The 17,517-nt window shown below is 50.5% G+C and overlaps 1 protein-coding gene across 16 annotated transcripts in view; it reads right to left on the reverse strand.

Annotated features, from left to right (window-relative positions):
* Nucleotides 1-17,517, reverse strand: part of AFDN (afadin, adherens junction formation factor) — a 114,415-nt gene that overhangs the window by 43,303 nt on the left and 53,595 nt on the right. For 12 of the 16 annotated variants that reach the window (XM_044923984.2, XM_044923993.2, XM_044923992.2 and 9 more), the window contains exons 9-15: nt 15,154-15,198; nt 10,440-10,534; nt 9,528-9,790; nt 5,015-5,084; nt 3,650-3,768; nt 751-812; nt 445-650 (exon numbers count right to left, since the gene is read on the reverse strand). In XM_044923984.2, coding sequence (XP_044779919.2) covers nt 445-650; nt 751-812; nt 3,650-3,768; nt 5,015-5,084; nt 9,528-9,790; nt 10,440-10,534; nt 15,154-15,198 — 860 coding nt within the window. The remainder of the gene's footprint in view (nt 1-444; nt 651-750; nt 813-3,649; nt 3,769-5,014; nt 5,085-9,527; nt 9,791-10,439; nt 10,535-15,153; nt 15,199-17,517) is intronic. The other 4 variants (XM_044923995.2, XM_044923989.2, XM_044923994.2 and 1 more) reach the window with 1 other exon arrangement.

Here is a 17,517-nt window from a genome sequence, read left to right on the forward strand (position 1 = left end):
GAGGGGTCCATCGGGAGGGACGGGGACCCCGTGGAGCCAAGCACAGGCACCCACACAGTACTGAGGGCCCTGAATGCAACCCGGCTACTCACTCTATCTATAACAGTTCATTTTACGATACGTGAATTATTTTTTAATTCTCAATGCCCTCTCACACCTAGTGTGATTTTAAGGGCCTTTTTCACGATCATTATGTGACCACACACAAACCTTCCCTTCCCTTAAACTTTGTAGGAAAGAAAACAAAAGAAAGGTTTACATTTCAACTTTGAAAGCTATACAATTTTGGATCCTGCTTATGTAACCTTTGCTTTAGAAAAAAAATTACTCAGATAAAGTCAAGCATGTAAGCAAATCTGAAACATTAAAAAAAAACTGACTTAGTTGATTTAAAAGTTATCGCCACAGTCATGGGCTGGTGCGGCCCTGCACGTCAGCGCTTACCTGGATCACCGCTTCCATCATGCTCACCATCTTGTTGACGAGGGCCGTGACTGTGTGCGTGCGCTCCGCGGGGCTGGCGTCGGGTCTGTGCTGGCGGGACAGTGCGCGCCGACACGCCATGTACAGCACGTAAGTGGGCGACAGCTTAAAATGCACCGTGGAGCTATTAGTGTAGTTTATAATGGCGGATAAAAATGAGTCTTCAGCTGTGAAAAGATTTCAGAAAAGAAAAAAAACATGAAAACTCAGATGAAGAAAAATGGAATAAGAAATAATTCACTACCAGTAGAATCTGAAATTACTCACAACTTTCCCTGAATTCGATGCTTGCAGGCAGAATCAGGTCAGGCCCGGGAGCATCCTGAGTTCTGAAAAAGCAAAGTGGCCATCTCTTAAAACCAGGTCACATTAGCTAACAGCACCCCAACAAACAGTGCAGATTCTGCAACTATTTTTTAAAAGTCAATACTGCATACAAAGTCTTGGCTCATTTTCACGTGGAGACTCTTCCAATATGCGGGTGAGGGAACTGGGGGTCATCCCAGCCCAGCTGCTCACGGGTCAGATCCTGAGTATCTGCTTCTGTCAGGAGAACACACCCGACCACGAGTCAGTTCTTGATGAAGACGCCCTGCGCTATAGAGACGGGGCTGCCGGGCGCCCACTACCACAACGGCTTGAGTAACAGTGAAAGACACCACTGGGAGACAGAGAAAGTCTAAACCTCCCTGAGCTTGAAACTGAGCTCTCACACACGAGAGGGAAAAATGCCCTAACAGCCGGACACCGCCTGCCTCTCCTGGTCCCTGCCAGCCGGGCCCGCGGCTGCGCCGTGTCAGCATCTGTCCAGGCGCACAGCGACGGCACCTCAGGGTGACCGAGACAGCTGACCACAGGGCTACAGGCCGGCTCGGAGAACCGCAGCAGCTCCAGCAACAGTCTCGTCCTGCCACGCTCGCCTTCTCCATGCACCAAAGGCGAGTAAGGGGAAGATGCAACAGGAATCCATTCAAGCTGCTATAGATGTCAAAAGTAAAAACAAAAACCTTTCACCAAATTACGTGCTTCCGAATTTATTACCCAGTCTATAATTTATTAATTTGGATTTAACTCCACACTTTAGGTATAAAAATGCTCTTAGAATATAATTCAAAGGCTCAATTACTTTTACTATGTCTTTCTTACACTGCCATATTTGTAAACATCTAGAACTGTAGACAAAGCGCTTATTTTTCAATTTAATACCCACAACATGAACCTGGGTACAGTTTACCAATTGTTTTTTTAATGCTTTATCACTTCAAAAAATCTAATAAAAATTAGGAACTTAAATTCTCATTGAAAAATTTAAAAAATGTGTCAATGATACTTTAAAAGTTAATCCAATCATTCAAAAAGATTTCTTCCTTAACTAAAATTAGTATTTAATCATTCACTGCTTAAGCCTCTCAGATTTTATGACTAAACCAGTGAAGAAAACTGCAGATGTGAGAAACAAGAGACTGAAAATGGGAAGAACCATGTTTCCATCACTGTCTTCATAGCAACAAAGTAACATTTCAAATAAAAGTTTAATTAAAGTCTTGGCAAAACAAATGACCTCGCAAAAAATTTAATTAAGATATATGCTCATAGATAAAATAATTTCTGACATACAATTAATCATCACATGGTTATTTTGATGCATTATCATACTACATTTACTTATTAACTGTGTATACTTATTAATTTTTCACATCCTGAAGACATTATGCCATCAATCTTCCCCTGCCCCATCTCAAGTTATTTGCTTCTTCAAATATCTGTGGGCTAAGAACCACTATACATACATCTCGATCACCTTATAAGCAGACGGAGGTACTCCACATAGTACTAACTCACCATCCTGAACATCTTACTCTAGAATACACTACCAAAAACAAGCATGGACACAGAAAGCAGACTACTCATTATTACAGCTAAAAAAAAAAAACTGCAATATAATTCATACTGTAATTATAAAAAATTCACAAAAAAAATACTGAATAACAACCAAAAGCAGACAATAAAAACGAGGTAAAAACATGAAGTTCCCATATGAGTCTACAGATTTAATTACTGGCTGCTGCTGCTGCTAAGTCGCTTCAGTCGTGTCCAACTCTGTGCAACCCCATAGAAGGCAGCCCACCAGGCTCCCCGGTCCCTGGGATTCTCCAGGCAAGAACACTGGAGTGGGTTGCCATTTCCTTTTCCAATGCATGAAAGTGAAAAGTGAAAGTGAAGTCGCTCAGTCGTGTCCAACTCTTAGCGACCCCATGGACTGCAGCTCACCAGGCTCCTCCGTCCATGGGATTTTCCAGGCAAGAGTACTGGAGTGGGGTGCCATTGCCTTCTCTATTACTTATTGGGATGAATGTTATTAAAATCTTAGGAGGCACAGTGCCCTCTGCTGCACGACGTCAGAACTGCACCTGCAACCTGTCGCTCAACTGGTCCCTGAGCAGCCCTGGCTAACGCCCTGGTTACTGGAGCTGCACCGTGATGGTCCGAAGGGCTCCGTCAACAATCTGAGGTCCACTGCTTATGGTGATGGTGAGAGTCACACGGTGCCCCCTGCTTCCACCTCAGCACCGAACCGAACCATCTGCCCTCCCACACTGAAGCATGCTACCAGCCACAGGGAAACAGAACCCCGACTTATTAAGGTCAAGCACACTGAAAAATCCTAAGAAAAGGAAGTAAGAAAAGCTCCAAGCTCTCTGTTCAAAGGATCCAAGCAAGAACAAAACCCGAAGAAGAAACGGCGTCCCGTGTGTCAGAGCCAATGGAGCAGGGAAAGGGCAGGTGGGCACTCTGTGACTCCTGAGCACGCAGCTTCAATGCCATTTCTTCTAGATATGGGTAAAGTGACTAGGCTCATCTAAATATAAAAATTACCAAATGATTAAAATCCTCTAAAAATTCCCTTTCTCCTGTTTTTATAGAGTAGCTAGCGTATTCAACATAGCAACATTTTAATTCAGACTATTTCACCTAGACATGGTCGAGGTATAAAGTGAGGGATACAATTGTTAATAAAGCATTTTCTTTTTTAATTCGGTGACATGAAAAGTAAATACCCGTGAGGTTCTGCCCACATCCTGGAGGGCTCAGCTGGACCTCGAGAGCGGATCCCTGCCCCAGACCCTCTGTGCCCCCCAGCCCCGGGCACGGGGCCCTGCCCCACCTGCTGTCCTGCCGGCGGTAGTCCAGCTGCTGCTCCACGCGGACCATCGGCTTCACCATCCCCCGCTCGGCGGTGCTGGAGGTGGACGGCGTCCTGTCGCTGTCCAGCCTGGCGGTGCTCTGAGCCGGGGAGACACAGGCGCTTAAACAGAGCACGCAGCCAGCCGTGTGTGTGACACCTGGTGTCGCAGGGGATGCGGGTGGGGGCCTGGGAGAGGGGCCACAGCCGCGCACCCGAGCACTCAGACCCACGTCCTGGGCAGAGAGCAAGCGCGCGGCTCTGAACCAGCTGCTCGGGCGTGGGCAGAGAGGGCCCCCACGGCATCTGGACCCCACGTGCTTCTCGGGTCAGAACGCAGCAGAGAAAGCACACGCGCGGTGTGAAGAGGCAGGTCTCTGTTTACTTGTGAGTTTTAAGAAAGGATGTGCAAGCTCACTATGATAGCGCAAAACCCGATGAAGAACTAAGCACAGAAACTGGCTCACTTCCTGCCCTTAATCGACACAAGTAAAGAACACCCAAACAGCAACCCACGTGGGGCACAGAAGCCCCTCCAAGCAGTGCCCACTGCCAGCAGCCTGTGGCCGGTGGGGATGGCGACCGACGCTCAGAGAACCATCAGGACAGACCAATACAGTCAGGTGCAAAGTTCACTGCAGCAAAACTCTCTGCCAGACTTCTCAGTGCCCCTCCCTGTGGATACTGAGCGCAGGCGCGGAGCCCGCCAAGCGGGGAGTGACCTACACCACGCGAAGCGCACCGCGCACTCCTCGTATTGCCCCAGACGAGGCTGCACAGCCTGCTCTGAAAAGACACTTTCCTGCATGTTGTGAACAGCGTGTAGTACGATTTTTATGTTACAGAACAGTGACAGGGAAGTGGAGAGACCCAGCTACCCCGTGTCCCAGCCACCAACCAACCCACCCCAGGAACCGGCGGCAAGACAGCAACTACAGAGAAAGAAACAGCTGCCGTCTCAGGCCCAGGTCGGGGGCGGGGGGCCTCTCCTTGGTGGCGGGCCGCAACCCAGAGCAAGCACAGTGCAGGAGAGGAGGGTCCCGGGCAAGCGTGGTACCCGCGGAGAGGCCGGGAGCTGCGACCACGCTGAGGTCACAAGCGCAGCAGCCGTGACCTCTGCGGTGACCTGATCTGAGCGAGGAGTCTGGTCCTAGAGGACAAGCCTGGGACACACCGCTTGGAGAGAAAGCACAAGCTCCTGGCCTCTGTGGTTATTCCCACGGACCACAAGAGACAGGATGCCCGCACACAGGCCCCGCACAGCCTGCACCACGCTTCCCTGCGGGTGTCAGCCACTGCCGCCCTGCCACGTTAACACGGTCCTATCGGTGACGGACAAACACCCACCTTGCTCGCTGGTAAGGCCATTCCACTGTGAACATCTCCTCCTAAATCAAAAGTTGTCTCCTGAACAATTCTGTTGAGATAAAACAAGAAAGCCACAGAATTAATAGCTCTCAAATGATGAGAGGCAGTCTCTTAATAGTGCAAATTGTTAAATATCCCAGTGTGCAAAGATCTTCAAGAAATCACTTTACTATCAGAATATGAACCTAATGAATAAAAAAACTATACTAACTTTATTAACTGTTTTTTCCAACATATACTGAACGCTCTCAAGATCCGAGTTTTTAAAACTAGGAACACAAAATTGAAAAGAAGCATAAAGAAAAAAAGGAGCTCGTCCATTGTGCGAGTTTCCTAATTTCCCAGTGTAGCATGGGCCTGTTTGCGCTGCATGCTGGGCATGTGAACAATCACACAGGACGCATCGTGACTCCGATGGCAGAGCTCGCGAGGCACGGAGTTCAGGGATACAGGTGACGAACACGCAGCCATCGCCACGGCGCCAGACCATCACCCACACACCATCCACAGCGACTGTGGCATCCTGGGGTGCCCACCACCAAGGCTCTGAAGACAGAGACCCCGAGTCTGCAGCTAAGGACACACACACGTCACGCACCCTTTAAGGAACCAGAATAAGAACAGCAAATGAAGCCCAAGTGTAAATAAATGAAACAGGCACTAAAAAGACAACAGAAATGATCATAAGAGATGGTTCCTTTAAAAGATGAGCAAAACAAACCTCCAGCTAGACTGACCGAGAAAAAAAGAGAGAGGACTCAAGTCAACTGGAAATGAAAGAAAAGCTACTACAGGCAACACACAGGGACACATCAGAACACACCACTACGAACAACAACACCCCAACTGGACAACCCGGAAGAAACGGATAAATCTCCAGAAACAAAATCTTGCGAGACTAAAGCATGAAGAAATAGAAAATCTGAACAGATTAATCACTGGAAAGGAGAGTGAATCAGTAATCAAAGGCCTCCCAACAAACTAAAGTCCAGGACCAGATGGCTTCACTGGTGAGTTCTACCAAACATTTAAAGAAGAGTTAACACAAATGCTCAAACGATTCCAAAACACAGAAGAGGGTGCGGGGACACTTTCAAACTCATTTTATGAGCCATCATCACCCTGATGCCAAAAACAAGACAGGGACACCACAAGAAAAGAGACTTTCAAGCCAACGTTCCCCCTGAGCACAGACGCAGACATCTCAACAAAACACCAGCAGACCCAATTCAACAAAACAGTGAGATGCTCACTCACCAAGATAACGGTGACCAATCCCAGCAGAGCCAGATGCTTCAACTCTCACAAGTCAATCCACGTGGTACACCACGTTAACAAAAAGGAAGGGTAAAAATCACATGATCGTCTCAACACACACACAAGATTCGACAAAACTCAACAGCCATGTATGGGAACCCCCTGGTGGCCCAGTGGTGAAGAGGCTGCCTTCCAATGCATGTGGTGTGTGGGTTCAGTTCCTGGTTGGGCAATGCCGCGGGACAACTAAGCCGTGTCCCACAACTACAGAAGCCCCTGTGTGCTGCAACCAAGGAAACCCGTGTGCTGCAAGGAAGACCTGCAGAGCCAAAAAAAAACATTGTTTCTACACACTAGTAACAGTATCAGAGGGATCAGGAAAACAATTCCAATTTATAATTGCATCAAAAAGAACACTTAAATTTAACCAAGGAAGTAAAAAACAAATACACTGAAAACTTTAAGACATTCATCACAGAAATGGAAGAAGACACAGATAAATGGAAGATACTAGATATTTTGTGTTCAGGGACTGGAAGAATTAATATAGCTAAAATGTCCATTCTACCCAATGTAAGACCAGAAACTATAAAACTGAGAGGAAAACACAGGCAGGACACTCTTTGACATAAATCATAGCAAGATCCTCTGTGACCCATGTCCTAGAGGAATGGAAACAAAAACAAAAATAAACAAGCGGGACCTAATTAAACTTAAAAGCTTTTACACAGCAAAGGAAACTATAAACACAGTGAAAAGATAACCCTCAGAATGGGAGAAAATAATAGCCAATGAAACAGCTGACCAAGGATTAATCTCCAAAATATACAAGCAGCTCAAGCAGCTCTACACCAGGAAAAACAAAAAAAAACAAAAAACAATGAAAAAGTGGATGGATACACATTTCTCCAATGAAGACATACAGATGGCTATTAAACACGTGAAAACATGCTCAACCTCACTCATTTTTAGAGAAATGCAAACCAAAACCACAAAGAGGCGTCACCTCACGTGGTTGGAATGGCTGTCTTCAAAAACTCTGCAAACAACAAACGCTGGAGGCGGGGGAGGAAAGAGAACCCTTTTGCACTGTTGGTGGGAATGTAAACTGATGGAGATTCCTTAAAAAAAAAAAAACTAGGAATAAAACTAGCACATGACCCAACAATCCCACTACTGAGCATATATCCTGAGGAGATAAAACCTGAAAAGACACAGGTGCCCCGACGTTCATGGCTGGGACATGGAAACCACCTGGCTGTCCAAGGACAGATGAACAGAGCGCCGGGGCGCACAGATGCAGTGGGCGTCACTCAGCCACAAAGGGCTGCGTCCCGAGTCAGTGCCAATGCGGTAGATGAAGCTAGAGCCCACTGTGCAGAGTGAAGTGGCAAGTCAAACAACAGTCTATTAAAACACACACACACAGAATCTAGAAAGATGGTGCTGATGAACCTATTTGCAGGGCAGCAACGGAGACGCAGACACAGCGAACAGACCTGTGGACATGGGAGGAGAAGGAGAGGGGGGACAAGTTGGCAAAGAAACGTGCGCACCAGCAAAGGGGAAGCGGGCAGCCGGTGTGAACCTGCTGTGCGAATCAGGGAGCGCAAGCCCGGCGCTCCGTGACAACGTGGAGGGGTGGGGGGAGGCTCCCAAGGGAGCGGACACGCACACCCATGGCTGATTCACACTGATGCATGGCAGAAACCAACACAACATTGTAACGCAATTATCCTTCAGCTAAAAATACATTTAAAAAAATCTTATTAAAAGTAGTAACAAAAAAGCAAGGTCATAGATACAAACATACCCGTGGTGACCAGAGGCAGAGGTTTGTGGGTAGAGGGAGGGGGTAACGCACAGCGCAGGAAGCAGAGTTCAGCAGTCATTAAGAGAGCAGTCCTGAGTGTTCTCATCCCAGGGAAAGAACTCCTATACCTCTGATGGCGAGGACAGCACCTACATGCACTGTGACCACCTCATGTGTGTGCAAATGCTGAGTCCATGCCCCACACCTGCACTGGTATGGGGATTATGTCTCGTTTTAAAGGTATACAGAGATGTGTGCAAAAAAGAAAACACAAGTTACTTACCTAGAAGTTTATGTAACAGTTTAATGTTAGAACAACACTAATCTTTATAAAAGTGAGAAGTCTGTCCTATTTATGGATGTACATATAAGTACCGGTATAATCAACTACTAAGCGGTTTCCACTAGTTTTGCATGAGAAAGATACTAGAGACCGAGTTTCACAGTGGCACCACCCCGACACGATCTCAGCTCACCCAGAGACGTGACTAGACTAGACTAGACACCGCAGCCCTGCAAAGCAGGACCCTCTGCGCCGAAACAGCAGCAGGAGGCCGAGCTCTCAGACGCACACACATCCTAGCAAGACTGACAGACTGACTCTGACGGGGGCACAGACGGCTCACAGGACTGCTCGTGACAGTGATGCTACGACGAACACCATCAGAAGAGAGACGGCACAAAGCCTAGAAGTAAGCCCAGCGGCAGACAAGAGGCGTGGCGAGGAGAGGGCAGGCAGAGGCTGGATCCCCGCCGAGGAGCCGCCAGGAGACAGCGTGGGACACGGAAGGCCCGGGCATGGCTGGAAGCACGCGGCCCGGGAGGCTCCAGGGCGGGCCTGCGACACCACGGGGCAGGCTACGCACCTGCTCGCCCGAGACCCACGCCCACCAGCCTGAACACCGGCAGTAAAGCCCTGGGCCAGCACGCTTGCTAACAACAGTCACCATCAGAGAGGGCGCCTTCCTCCCGGCCCGCAGACAGTAAGCGTTTCCTTGCCTGCCACAGGCCCGTGTCGCAGGTCCTCAGAGAGGCACTAGGTGGAGCCACAACACTTAGCATTCCTTTAAAAAAGACCATGTTTTATCACTAGGAACAGAAAAGGTCCATACGTTGCAACAAAACCCAACAAAAACCTAGTTATCTAGATTCAGAACACTGTAACTCAAAGTATGGCTTTAAAGTATCAGCTAAAAGACAAAATTTAAAAAGAATTAAAAAACCAGCCACAACTTCCAATTTCAAGACGAAGTCAAGACCTTCCTTCTTCTCTGAAACGAACCCAAACCCAACCTGAACCACAGATGGTGAAGTCTGAATTTTTAGAAATTAGAAGACAACAAAACACAGTCCACGGCTAACTCACATCTGCTCTGGCATGATCACACTCTCCAGAATTCTCAAAGGCACCAGTGCTCTTACCCAGACTTATGTCTGGGGCCCTTCACAGTCAGGCCCCCGTCCACGGATCTCTTGGGGAGCGTGTGGTCCTGGCTGGGGTCCACGAACTTGAACACGTGGGACGCCCCGAACTGCACCTTCATCCCGCTCTGCAGCATCGTGGTCTCCGAGATGCGCTGCCCGTCCACGTAGGTCTCAGCGTCCATGCTTCTCGGCGTGACTGTGACCACCCCGTCCATATTCGTGAGGTCACAGTGATGGGGTTGAATGCCTGAACCAAACAACTGGGAAGGAAGGAAAATCCAAGGAACTTCCACCAAGTACAGATCATTTAAAACTGAATTTTAAGATTCTGGAGTCCCCCTTTCATGATAAATACAACCTAATAAACTCTGGATTTTTGGTGGTTTCAGGGAACTTTCCTCAAGAGCAAAAAAGTAATAAACACTGTCAAGATAACTTTTATTTTTAGCTTCCAGGAGCTTGTGTGCTTATGAGATGATAATGGATCTATCCGGTACGGATCGCTGGAGTGCTCTGCCGTGGGGAGGATGGAGAAGGAGACGGACACGGGTCCTCGGCCCCGTGGCTCCACAGCTGAGAAATGAGGGCAGATAGAGCGCGGCCTGCCAAGCTCAGCCCCAAGAGGCGAGGGCCGAACGCCCTCACTCACAGACACCCGGGACCTGGCCCAGTCCAGCCCGAGCGCCGCGCAGAGCGGGAGTGATGCCTGCCTCCCGCTGTGTGTGGGCCCCGGGGATGTGCTTGCCCGTATTGTCTCCTGAAGCACCCTATAAAAGCAGCCCCGTGTCCCGGGGAAAAGCGAGCAGGCCAGGGCCCTGGGGGGCTGGAGGACCAACGTTCGCGCCTCCCGTACCACCCATCAATCTGCTCTCTACTGCCCCGCCCCGGCCCCGCCCACCACCCGCACACCTGGATGGAGCTGTCGTCGAACTTCTCAGTCCCCACCTCCGTGACGCTGAGCTGAAGGCGGTAGAGCTTTGGCTTGTCTCTGGAGTCAGAACCGTCTGCGGGAGGAGAACAGGCTTCACTGCGAGTCAAATCACAAGGCTCTCGCCACGTGATTTGAAACAAGCAAACGGGCAATCCTTGAAAAGACAACCACTCAATTCTCAGGGTTTCTTTTCAAAGAACTCCCCAGGTTTACATCCTGCAGTTTAACTAACTGGATGCACAAAATGCAAATGAAGACACGAACATATGTTTCTGCTTATTACGCTACAAGGTACTAACACCAACGTCCCTCCCAACCTTGCTTACCGCATAAAAAACGCTTCCTGACCTCATGGTCCTGGACCCATCTGGTCCTGAATGAAGACCAAGGAGGAGATGGGGCGCCTCCAGACTGGCCGTTGCCCCGTGAGCCCTGCACACAGCCCGCGGGGAAACGCGAGCCCTCTCCCAGATCCAGGGGCAGACCCGGGGAGGCGGCCCCCACGCCACCCCCCGGCTGCCACCGCGCTGAGTCCCAGTAGGAACTGTGGTGAGGCGCCCACCTCCATGGAGCACAACTGGGGAGAAGCACAAATGGAGACTGGAGATTTCTGTGTCATTTTAAGCTTCCTGGAGCCGCGAGACATTCCCCCTGGCTGTGCATGAACTTCTCTGACCTGATAGGGTGGACTCGGGGTCGAGCAAGAGGGGGAGGGGGACCACATGCGCTAAGACCCCTGCCCACTGAGGCCCGGACACTTACCCCCCCACATCCCGGCTAGCGCAGGCCACTCTGACCCCAGCCCGGGTGCACAGGCGGGGACGGGCCTCAGCCCCGACACGGCCGCATCAGGACGCAATCCCGGGCTGGACAGCAGCCTCGCGGGTCCCTGCTGCACAGGAGGCTCGCTGACTTCAGACCCGCTTACCGAGGGGTCGGGGACGGGCCCGCCAGAGCACACAGGGGATGGTCCCAATTCTCGCAGACCAACACCAGGAGCAGGGCACGCAAGCCGTCAGCACGGTCGCTAACTTGTGAGTGCACAAAGCAGCAGGCTGAGGGCAGGTTTCCTATCTGCGAGCTACTGCAGCAATTCTGAGATCGGGTGAAGAGGAGACCGAGCCGGGCTCCACGGACTTCGCCTCGAACAGACCCCACACGGGGCATCCCGGTCGGAGGCGGCCGCAGCGGAAGCCTCGTCTGAGCCTTTCTGTTTCACCTCCAAGTGCTGACTCAGAACAGGGCATCCATCGTGTGGGGACTTCCTGGACGGGCCAGTTCCGTCAGACCTGCCGGGGGCGTGTTACTCTGCTGCCTTTCAACACCTCGGGCAGCCCTGGGGTCAGTCCAGGCTGAGAGGCATCGTCAGCCCTGCTGTGCCCCCGCAGCGGCCGCTTCCTCACACCCCCACCCCCGGGCTCCGGCGCAGAAGGGCATCTAAAATGGTCTCTTTACACCTGGCACTCAGCACGGACCGTGGTCCACAGTGTGCATCCCGTAAAGCTGGGACCGGTTAACAGGGAGTAGCTACTAACTAAAAATGGAGAGAACAGAATACTGCAGTGTGGCCACACAGAATCACACTAATGAATCATAAAGAAAGCAAAAGCAGCAAATTAGTGATCAAGAACAATTGTCTCAATTACAACGTTTAAAAAAAACAAACAGAAGAATGTGAAAAATGTGTTTAGCGGTGACAGAAAAATGCACAGATGCTTTCTTCTGAAATTCTGAATGCTTCTGAAGGGCATCTTGTGAACTAATAACCTGATAATACAAACTTTTTTTACATCAACATTTACAGCCACAAATTTAGAAACATAACAAGAAAGGAGAAGGCGGTGGCGCCCACTCCAGTGCTCTGGCCTGGAGAATCCCACGGGCGGAGGAGCCTGGGGGGCTGCAGTCCATGGGGTCACTATCAGTCGGAAACGACTGAGCGACTTCACTTTCACTTTTCACTTTCACGCATTGGAGAAGGAAATAGCAACCCACTCCAGTGCTCTCGCCTGGAGAATCCCACGGGTGGAGAGGCCTGGGGGGCTGCAGTCCACGGGGTCGCACAGAGTCGGACACGACTGAAGCGACTTAGCAGCAGCAGCAGCAGCGAGAAAGGGAGCGCTACAGACTTCCCCATCCTCTCCTTTCTCACCACTTCCCTGTAGCAGAAACCTGCCGACAGGCGGACAGAAACCACCCTTCAAGCCTCTACTTCCTCACTGCTCCCCAGGAGTAACACGAGAGAGACACCTTTACAGGTGTGTCCGGAGTACCCGGAACGGGGGCCACAGATGCCGCAGACAGAAGGAAGCCGAGGGGCCAGACACACGCCACAACTGCTGCGTAACACAAACCCTTCTGCGTTCCCCTTCTGTAAACACTGCTTCTGCCTGGAGGGCGGAAGCACCCTTCTGCCTTCAAGCTACAGCAGCTCTGGTGTGGCCCAAAGGCGGAGGTAAGTCCTCTTGAGGAACCCGACCACACACACCAGAGCTTCTCCCAGAGGTTTTCAAAGTTTTTTTTTAAATTTTGCACTTTTGCCTTAAAAATACGTGTTGTTGTTCAGTCGTGTCCGACTCTTTGCAACCCCATGGACTGCGGCACGCCAGGTGTCCCTGTCCTTCACCATCTCCTGGAGTTTGCTCGAACTCACGTCTGTCGAGTCAAACAGGTACGCAACACAGTCATATGGTTCAAAACTCAAAAGGCACAAAAAGCCCAGGTGAAACATCCCCACCTCCACCCAGAAGCAAACCTGCAGCGTCTACCTTTAGTGGATGGAACAGCCTGATGCCCAGCTTCTCCGGTGCTCACACACCTGTCAAGAGACCCACTCAGGGCTCCCAAACAAGCTGCACAAAACCTGGTCAGACGTCCAACACCTGACTAACCGGTGTTTCCTCTGAAATTCACCCTGAATTTCATTTGCCAACTCTGCCAGCACGCCTCCACGCCTATGCACTCTGCCCTGCACGTTGGTCTGCTGCGGCTTTCTCCAGCATCCCAGAGACCACTCTGAACACATCCTGAGAGCGAGCCCAAGGGCGCCTGCATTCTCAGCCGGCAGCACTTCCACACAGCCAGCTCCGCCTCTGCCCCCGACGGCTGGCGGCCGGCTGGACGAAGCGGCTGGGGTCCTGCCGGCCACCCTGCGTGGATGGAGGGAGGGGACTCGCGCACCTAAGGAGGGCTGACCGCGAGCACAGCCCAGGCGCCGCGCTGCACGCCGGAGATGCACAGTGAGGAAGCGGATGATGGTCACGTGCCCAGAGAGCTCACGCTTCAACAAACCAAGAGAACAGTTAAGACACCGACAAAAAAGAAATGTGAATCTTACTGAAACATGACTATCAAGAGAATATTTTCACTAACTCTATTAGAAAAAAAATCCAAAAAACTAAGTCTCCTCAAGCAGAAACTAAGGACACTTCAGTGAAGTCGATGACTGTATCATGCGTATTTTTGGTATATGCCAGGTAAGAAAAGACGTGTATTCTCTACTGTTCCATTATTTTACAGTATGAAATTAAAAAACACAGGAAGACATTAGAGTCCTTTTCAGGAATAAAATAACAACTGAAACATGTCTAAGACTCTATTTATGTATTATATCAAAATAGGTGATAAATACTGGGTTTGATCTCTGGGTCGGGAAGATCCCCTGGAGGAGGGCACGGCAACCCACTCCAGTGTTCTTGCCTGGAGAATCCCACGAACAGGGGAGCCCGGAGGGCTACAGTCCATGGGGTCCCACAGAGCTGGACACAACTGGGCAACCAAACGCAGCACACAGCACAGGTGATAAACACCACTTGTTTCTATTTTTCTTTAAAAAATGAACAAAACCCCCAAACTCCAAGTTTGGCTAATATCTGATGAAAACCTGTATGATCAGTTTGGACAAAGTTCAACAAACCAATATAAGATGCTAAAAGCTGAATAAGCTTTATATACAAGGACGTACTTGACTATTACATTTGACATGCAAAAAACGACATTTAAAATGTAAAAACAGACCAAAGAAATAATTCCATGTACTATCTAAGATAGACTCTACTGCACAAAATTTGAGAAACAAACTCCAAAAAAAGAAAGCACAGCTCTGCTGAAAAGGGATGAGTTTCAACTGGGAGAATGAGGACAGCCCTAAGACACCCTGCATCCAGTCCAGACACCAGTGAGAGCCCCACCAGGGGCCAGGGGTGAGTGGCACCCGCTGGCCGGCCGGCTCCTCCTCTGCAGCCTCCTGGGGCATCACACATGTGGCTCTCCCTACGCACCGTGCCCCACCTCTCAGCCCAGGCCCCCTCTCTCTGGGCCTGGGTCTCAGGCTGTCTGTTCCCCATCTGTCTCCTCCTCCCCCGCCTCGCCCCCTCTTCTTGATTGTCTTGGGGGAGAGGGGAGTCGAAGGTCAAGAAAACCACTCTCTTCCTTCTTCACTCCAAATTCTCACTTAAAACTTATCCTGAACAAAGGAACTGGAAATTTCTGCAAAACAAGCTTCTCTTAAATGAATTCTGGATATGGAACAATTACTAGATACGTATAAAATGAAAGGACATTAAACTCTTAGGAAGCGTTATTTATATTAATTGAACAATGAACACATCACGCATGTGGTCAGTCCACATTGTTCTGCCCGCGAGGCGGTCAGTGCTCTGGTTAAGAAAGCAGTAGGAAGCACAGCGTTACCTTCGGAAGCGTGAGAGCCGTAGCAGGCCGAGTGGTTCCTTCTCCCTGGGGTCGGAGTCATGCACGGCCCCCAGGTGAAGGCCGCGGCAGGACAGAGGCCGTGCAGAAGGCGTGGGGGGAGACAGAGAGGGTGAGCTGCAGGGGCGACCGTGCGCGGGAAAAGCGCGCCACCCGAGCCCGGGGCGCGGACACGGCAGCGTGCTCCACGCGGCGCGAGTGTGAGAGACCGAGGCCCACTGTTAGGGAGACACTGAGACAATAGGTGAGTGCCCAAGGCGGGCAGCAGTTAGTCCAGCGCAGGGAGACCCCCACCCTGCCGGGAGCAGCCGATCGCTTCCGCCCAAAGAATAACATGACTCGCTACCCCCGTCCCTCCAAAAGACAGTGGAAGTGTGTACCCACGTCTCAGAAGCCTGGACAACACCTGCGGGCCTCAGTTCCCCCCGCCTCTGTCGAGGACACATGCTGGCTGACATGCGGCCACGCGGTCCCTACCCCCGACCCGCCAGCACCCAGCGGCGGGTGGCTAACACCCTCTCACTCCGCCTGCAGACCGTGCTCGGAGCGCGGCAGCCACACCGGCAGGCCAGGGGGCTCTGGGGAGGACGGCTCTGGGGTGAGAAGCCCGTGGCAGGCACCGGGCCTGCCTCCGTGACCCCTGAGTGCGACCTCCATGAGCAGAGAGGCTCCCCCGCGGCCCCGTACCTAGCAGGGCAGCAAAGCCCCGGGCGCACGATGCTCACCCACTCAGACTGAAACCGTGAACTGCACGAGGGCAGCGAGACCTCTGGCCCCTCCGCACCCGCTGCCCAGGCTTTGGCGGCAGCTCTGCGACCCTGACTGGAGGCAGCATAGGCCGGGGCACTAACAAGTGCGTGATGCACGCTGACAGCATCTGGTGGCAAGCAGGACACAACTGGCATCTGCGCAGGACCCACCCTATGTCCCTTTACGGCCATGGAACAGCTCTACGCAGCTTACGGCCTGGGAGACGCTAAGTGTGAGATCAGCAGTCAAAACAGCACTTCTCGCCGAAACGTGAGTCCCAAGGTCGGGGGTTTAATCTGACTTATTGCTGCTCCACCTCCAAGGCCCAGAACAGCGTCTGCCACCTAAGAAGCGCTTGGGAAGGACTCAGCATCCTGTCTCTGCCTCCACCCAAGTCAACTTGCTGTTCTTCATTTCAAACTATTCTATGTCAGCTGCTGTGTATGAAATCTCTATGGGCTAATACCATTTTCAAACATTTTAGTTTGGGAGAAAGAAAATAATCATTAATTTCCAGCACATAATGCAAAATTTTAAAGGACAGACCCAAGACCCAAAGACTAAGTTTCAAAACCAACGGCCGTCTCCTGGCCACCATGCGCTGCTGCCCACGTCTGACACCAACCTCACACCCAGGCGCCAGACATGCCAGGTCTCCAAACCAAAGTGTCCATGAACTTTTCAGCCAGAGAACTCAGAGACAGAGCAATACTCACATTTCCCCACAAACAGCTAATCAGTTTTTAAAAAACCTTCAGACACAGAAGTTACTGCCTGCAGCACAGGGCCACAGACTATAAACTACAGTCAGTCAAAACAGCAGCCATTTTACCTGCACCAACACCCACCGCCCAGAGGACACCCTGCACCACAGCGACCACGCCCATCGTTAGTCAGCCGTAATTTTGTAAGCAAAAATAAACACTCAGGAATCAAAGAGCAAAACATACTTCCTGCCCAAGGATCCACAGGCCATCTCCATAACAGTCTGCTTTTAGCTAACCTTTTCTAGGATTACTTACTAAGCTTCATTTAAAAGAAACTCTGGGTGGGAGGGTCGACTCTGCTCTTGATAGCATTTTACGGTACAGGTCACAGGGCACCATTTTAACCAAATAAACAGAAATGACGCAGTTCAGCTGAATGAGAACGATACGCATGTCACACACGTATCAAGTATGTAAGCAGATTAAGTACACTGTATAACTACATGTGTGCATAAGACATTTTAGGAAAGTCAATGTATTTCTCTACCTGATGACTAACTTATAACAACAGCTTTAGCTTAAGAGAGCACAACAAACACACAATCTAGAAGGCTGACCTGAAGGTACACTTGGTCTATTAGAAGGCTGACCCGGATATACACTTAGTCTATTAGAAGGCTGACCCAAAGGTACACTTAGTCTATTAGAAGGCTGACCCGAATGTAGACTTAGTCTATGAGAAGACTGACCTGAAGGTACACTTAGTCTATTAGAAGGCTGACCTGAAGGTACACTTAGTCTATTAGAAGGCTGACCCAAATGTACACTTAGTCTATTAGAAGGCTGACCCGAATGTACACTTAGTCTATTAGAAGGCTGACCTGAAAGT

The sequence above is a fragment of the Bubalus bubalis genome, chromosome 10, assembly GCF_019923935.1.
Source record: "Bubalus bubalis isolate 160015118507 breed Murrah chromosome 10, NDDB_SH_1, whole genome shotgun sequence".
Classification (NCBI taxonomy): domain Eukaryota; kingdom Metazoa; phylum Chordata; class Mammalia; order Artiodactyla; family Bovidae; genus Bubalus; species Bubalus bubalis.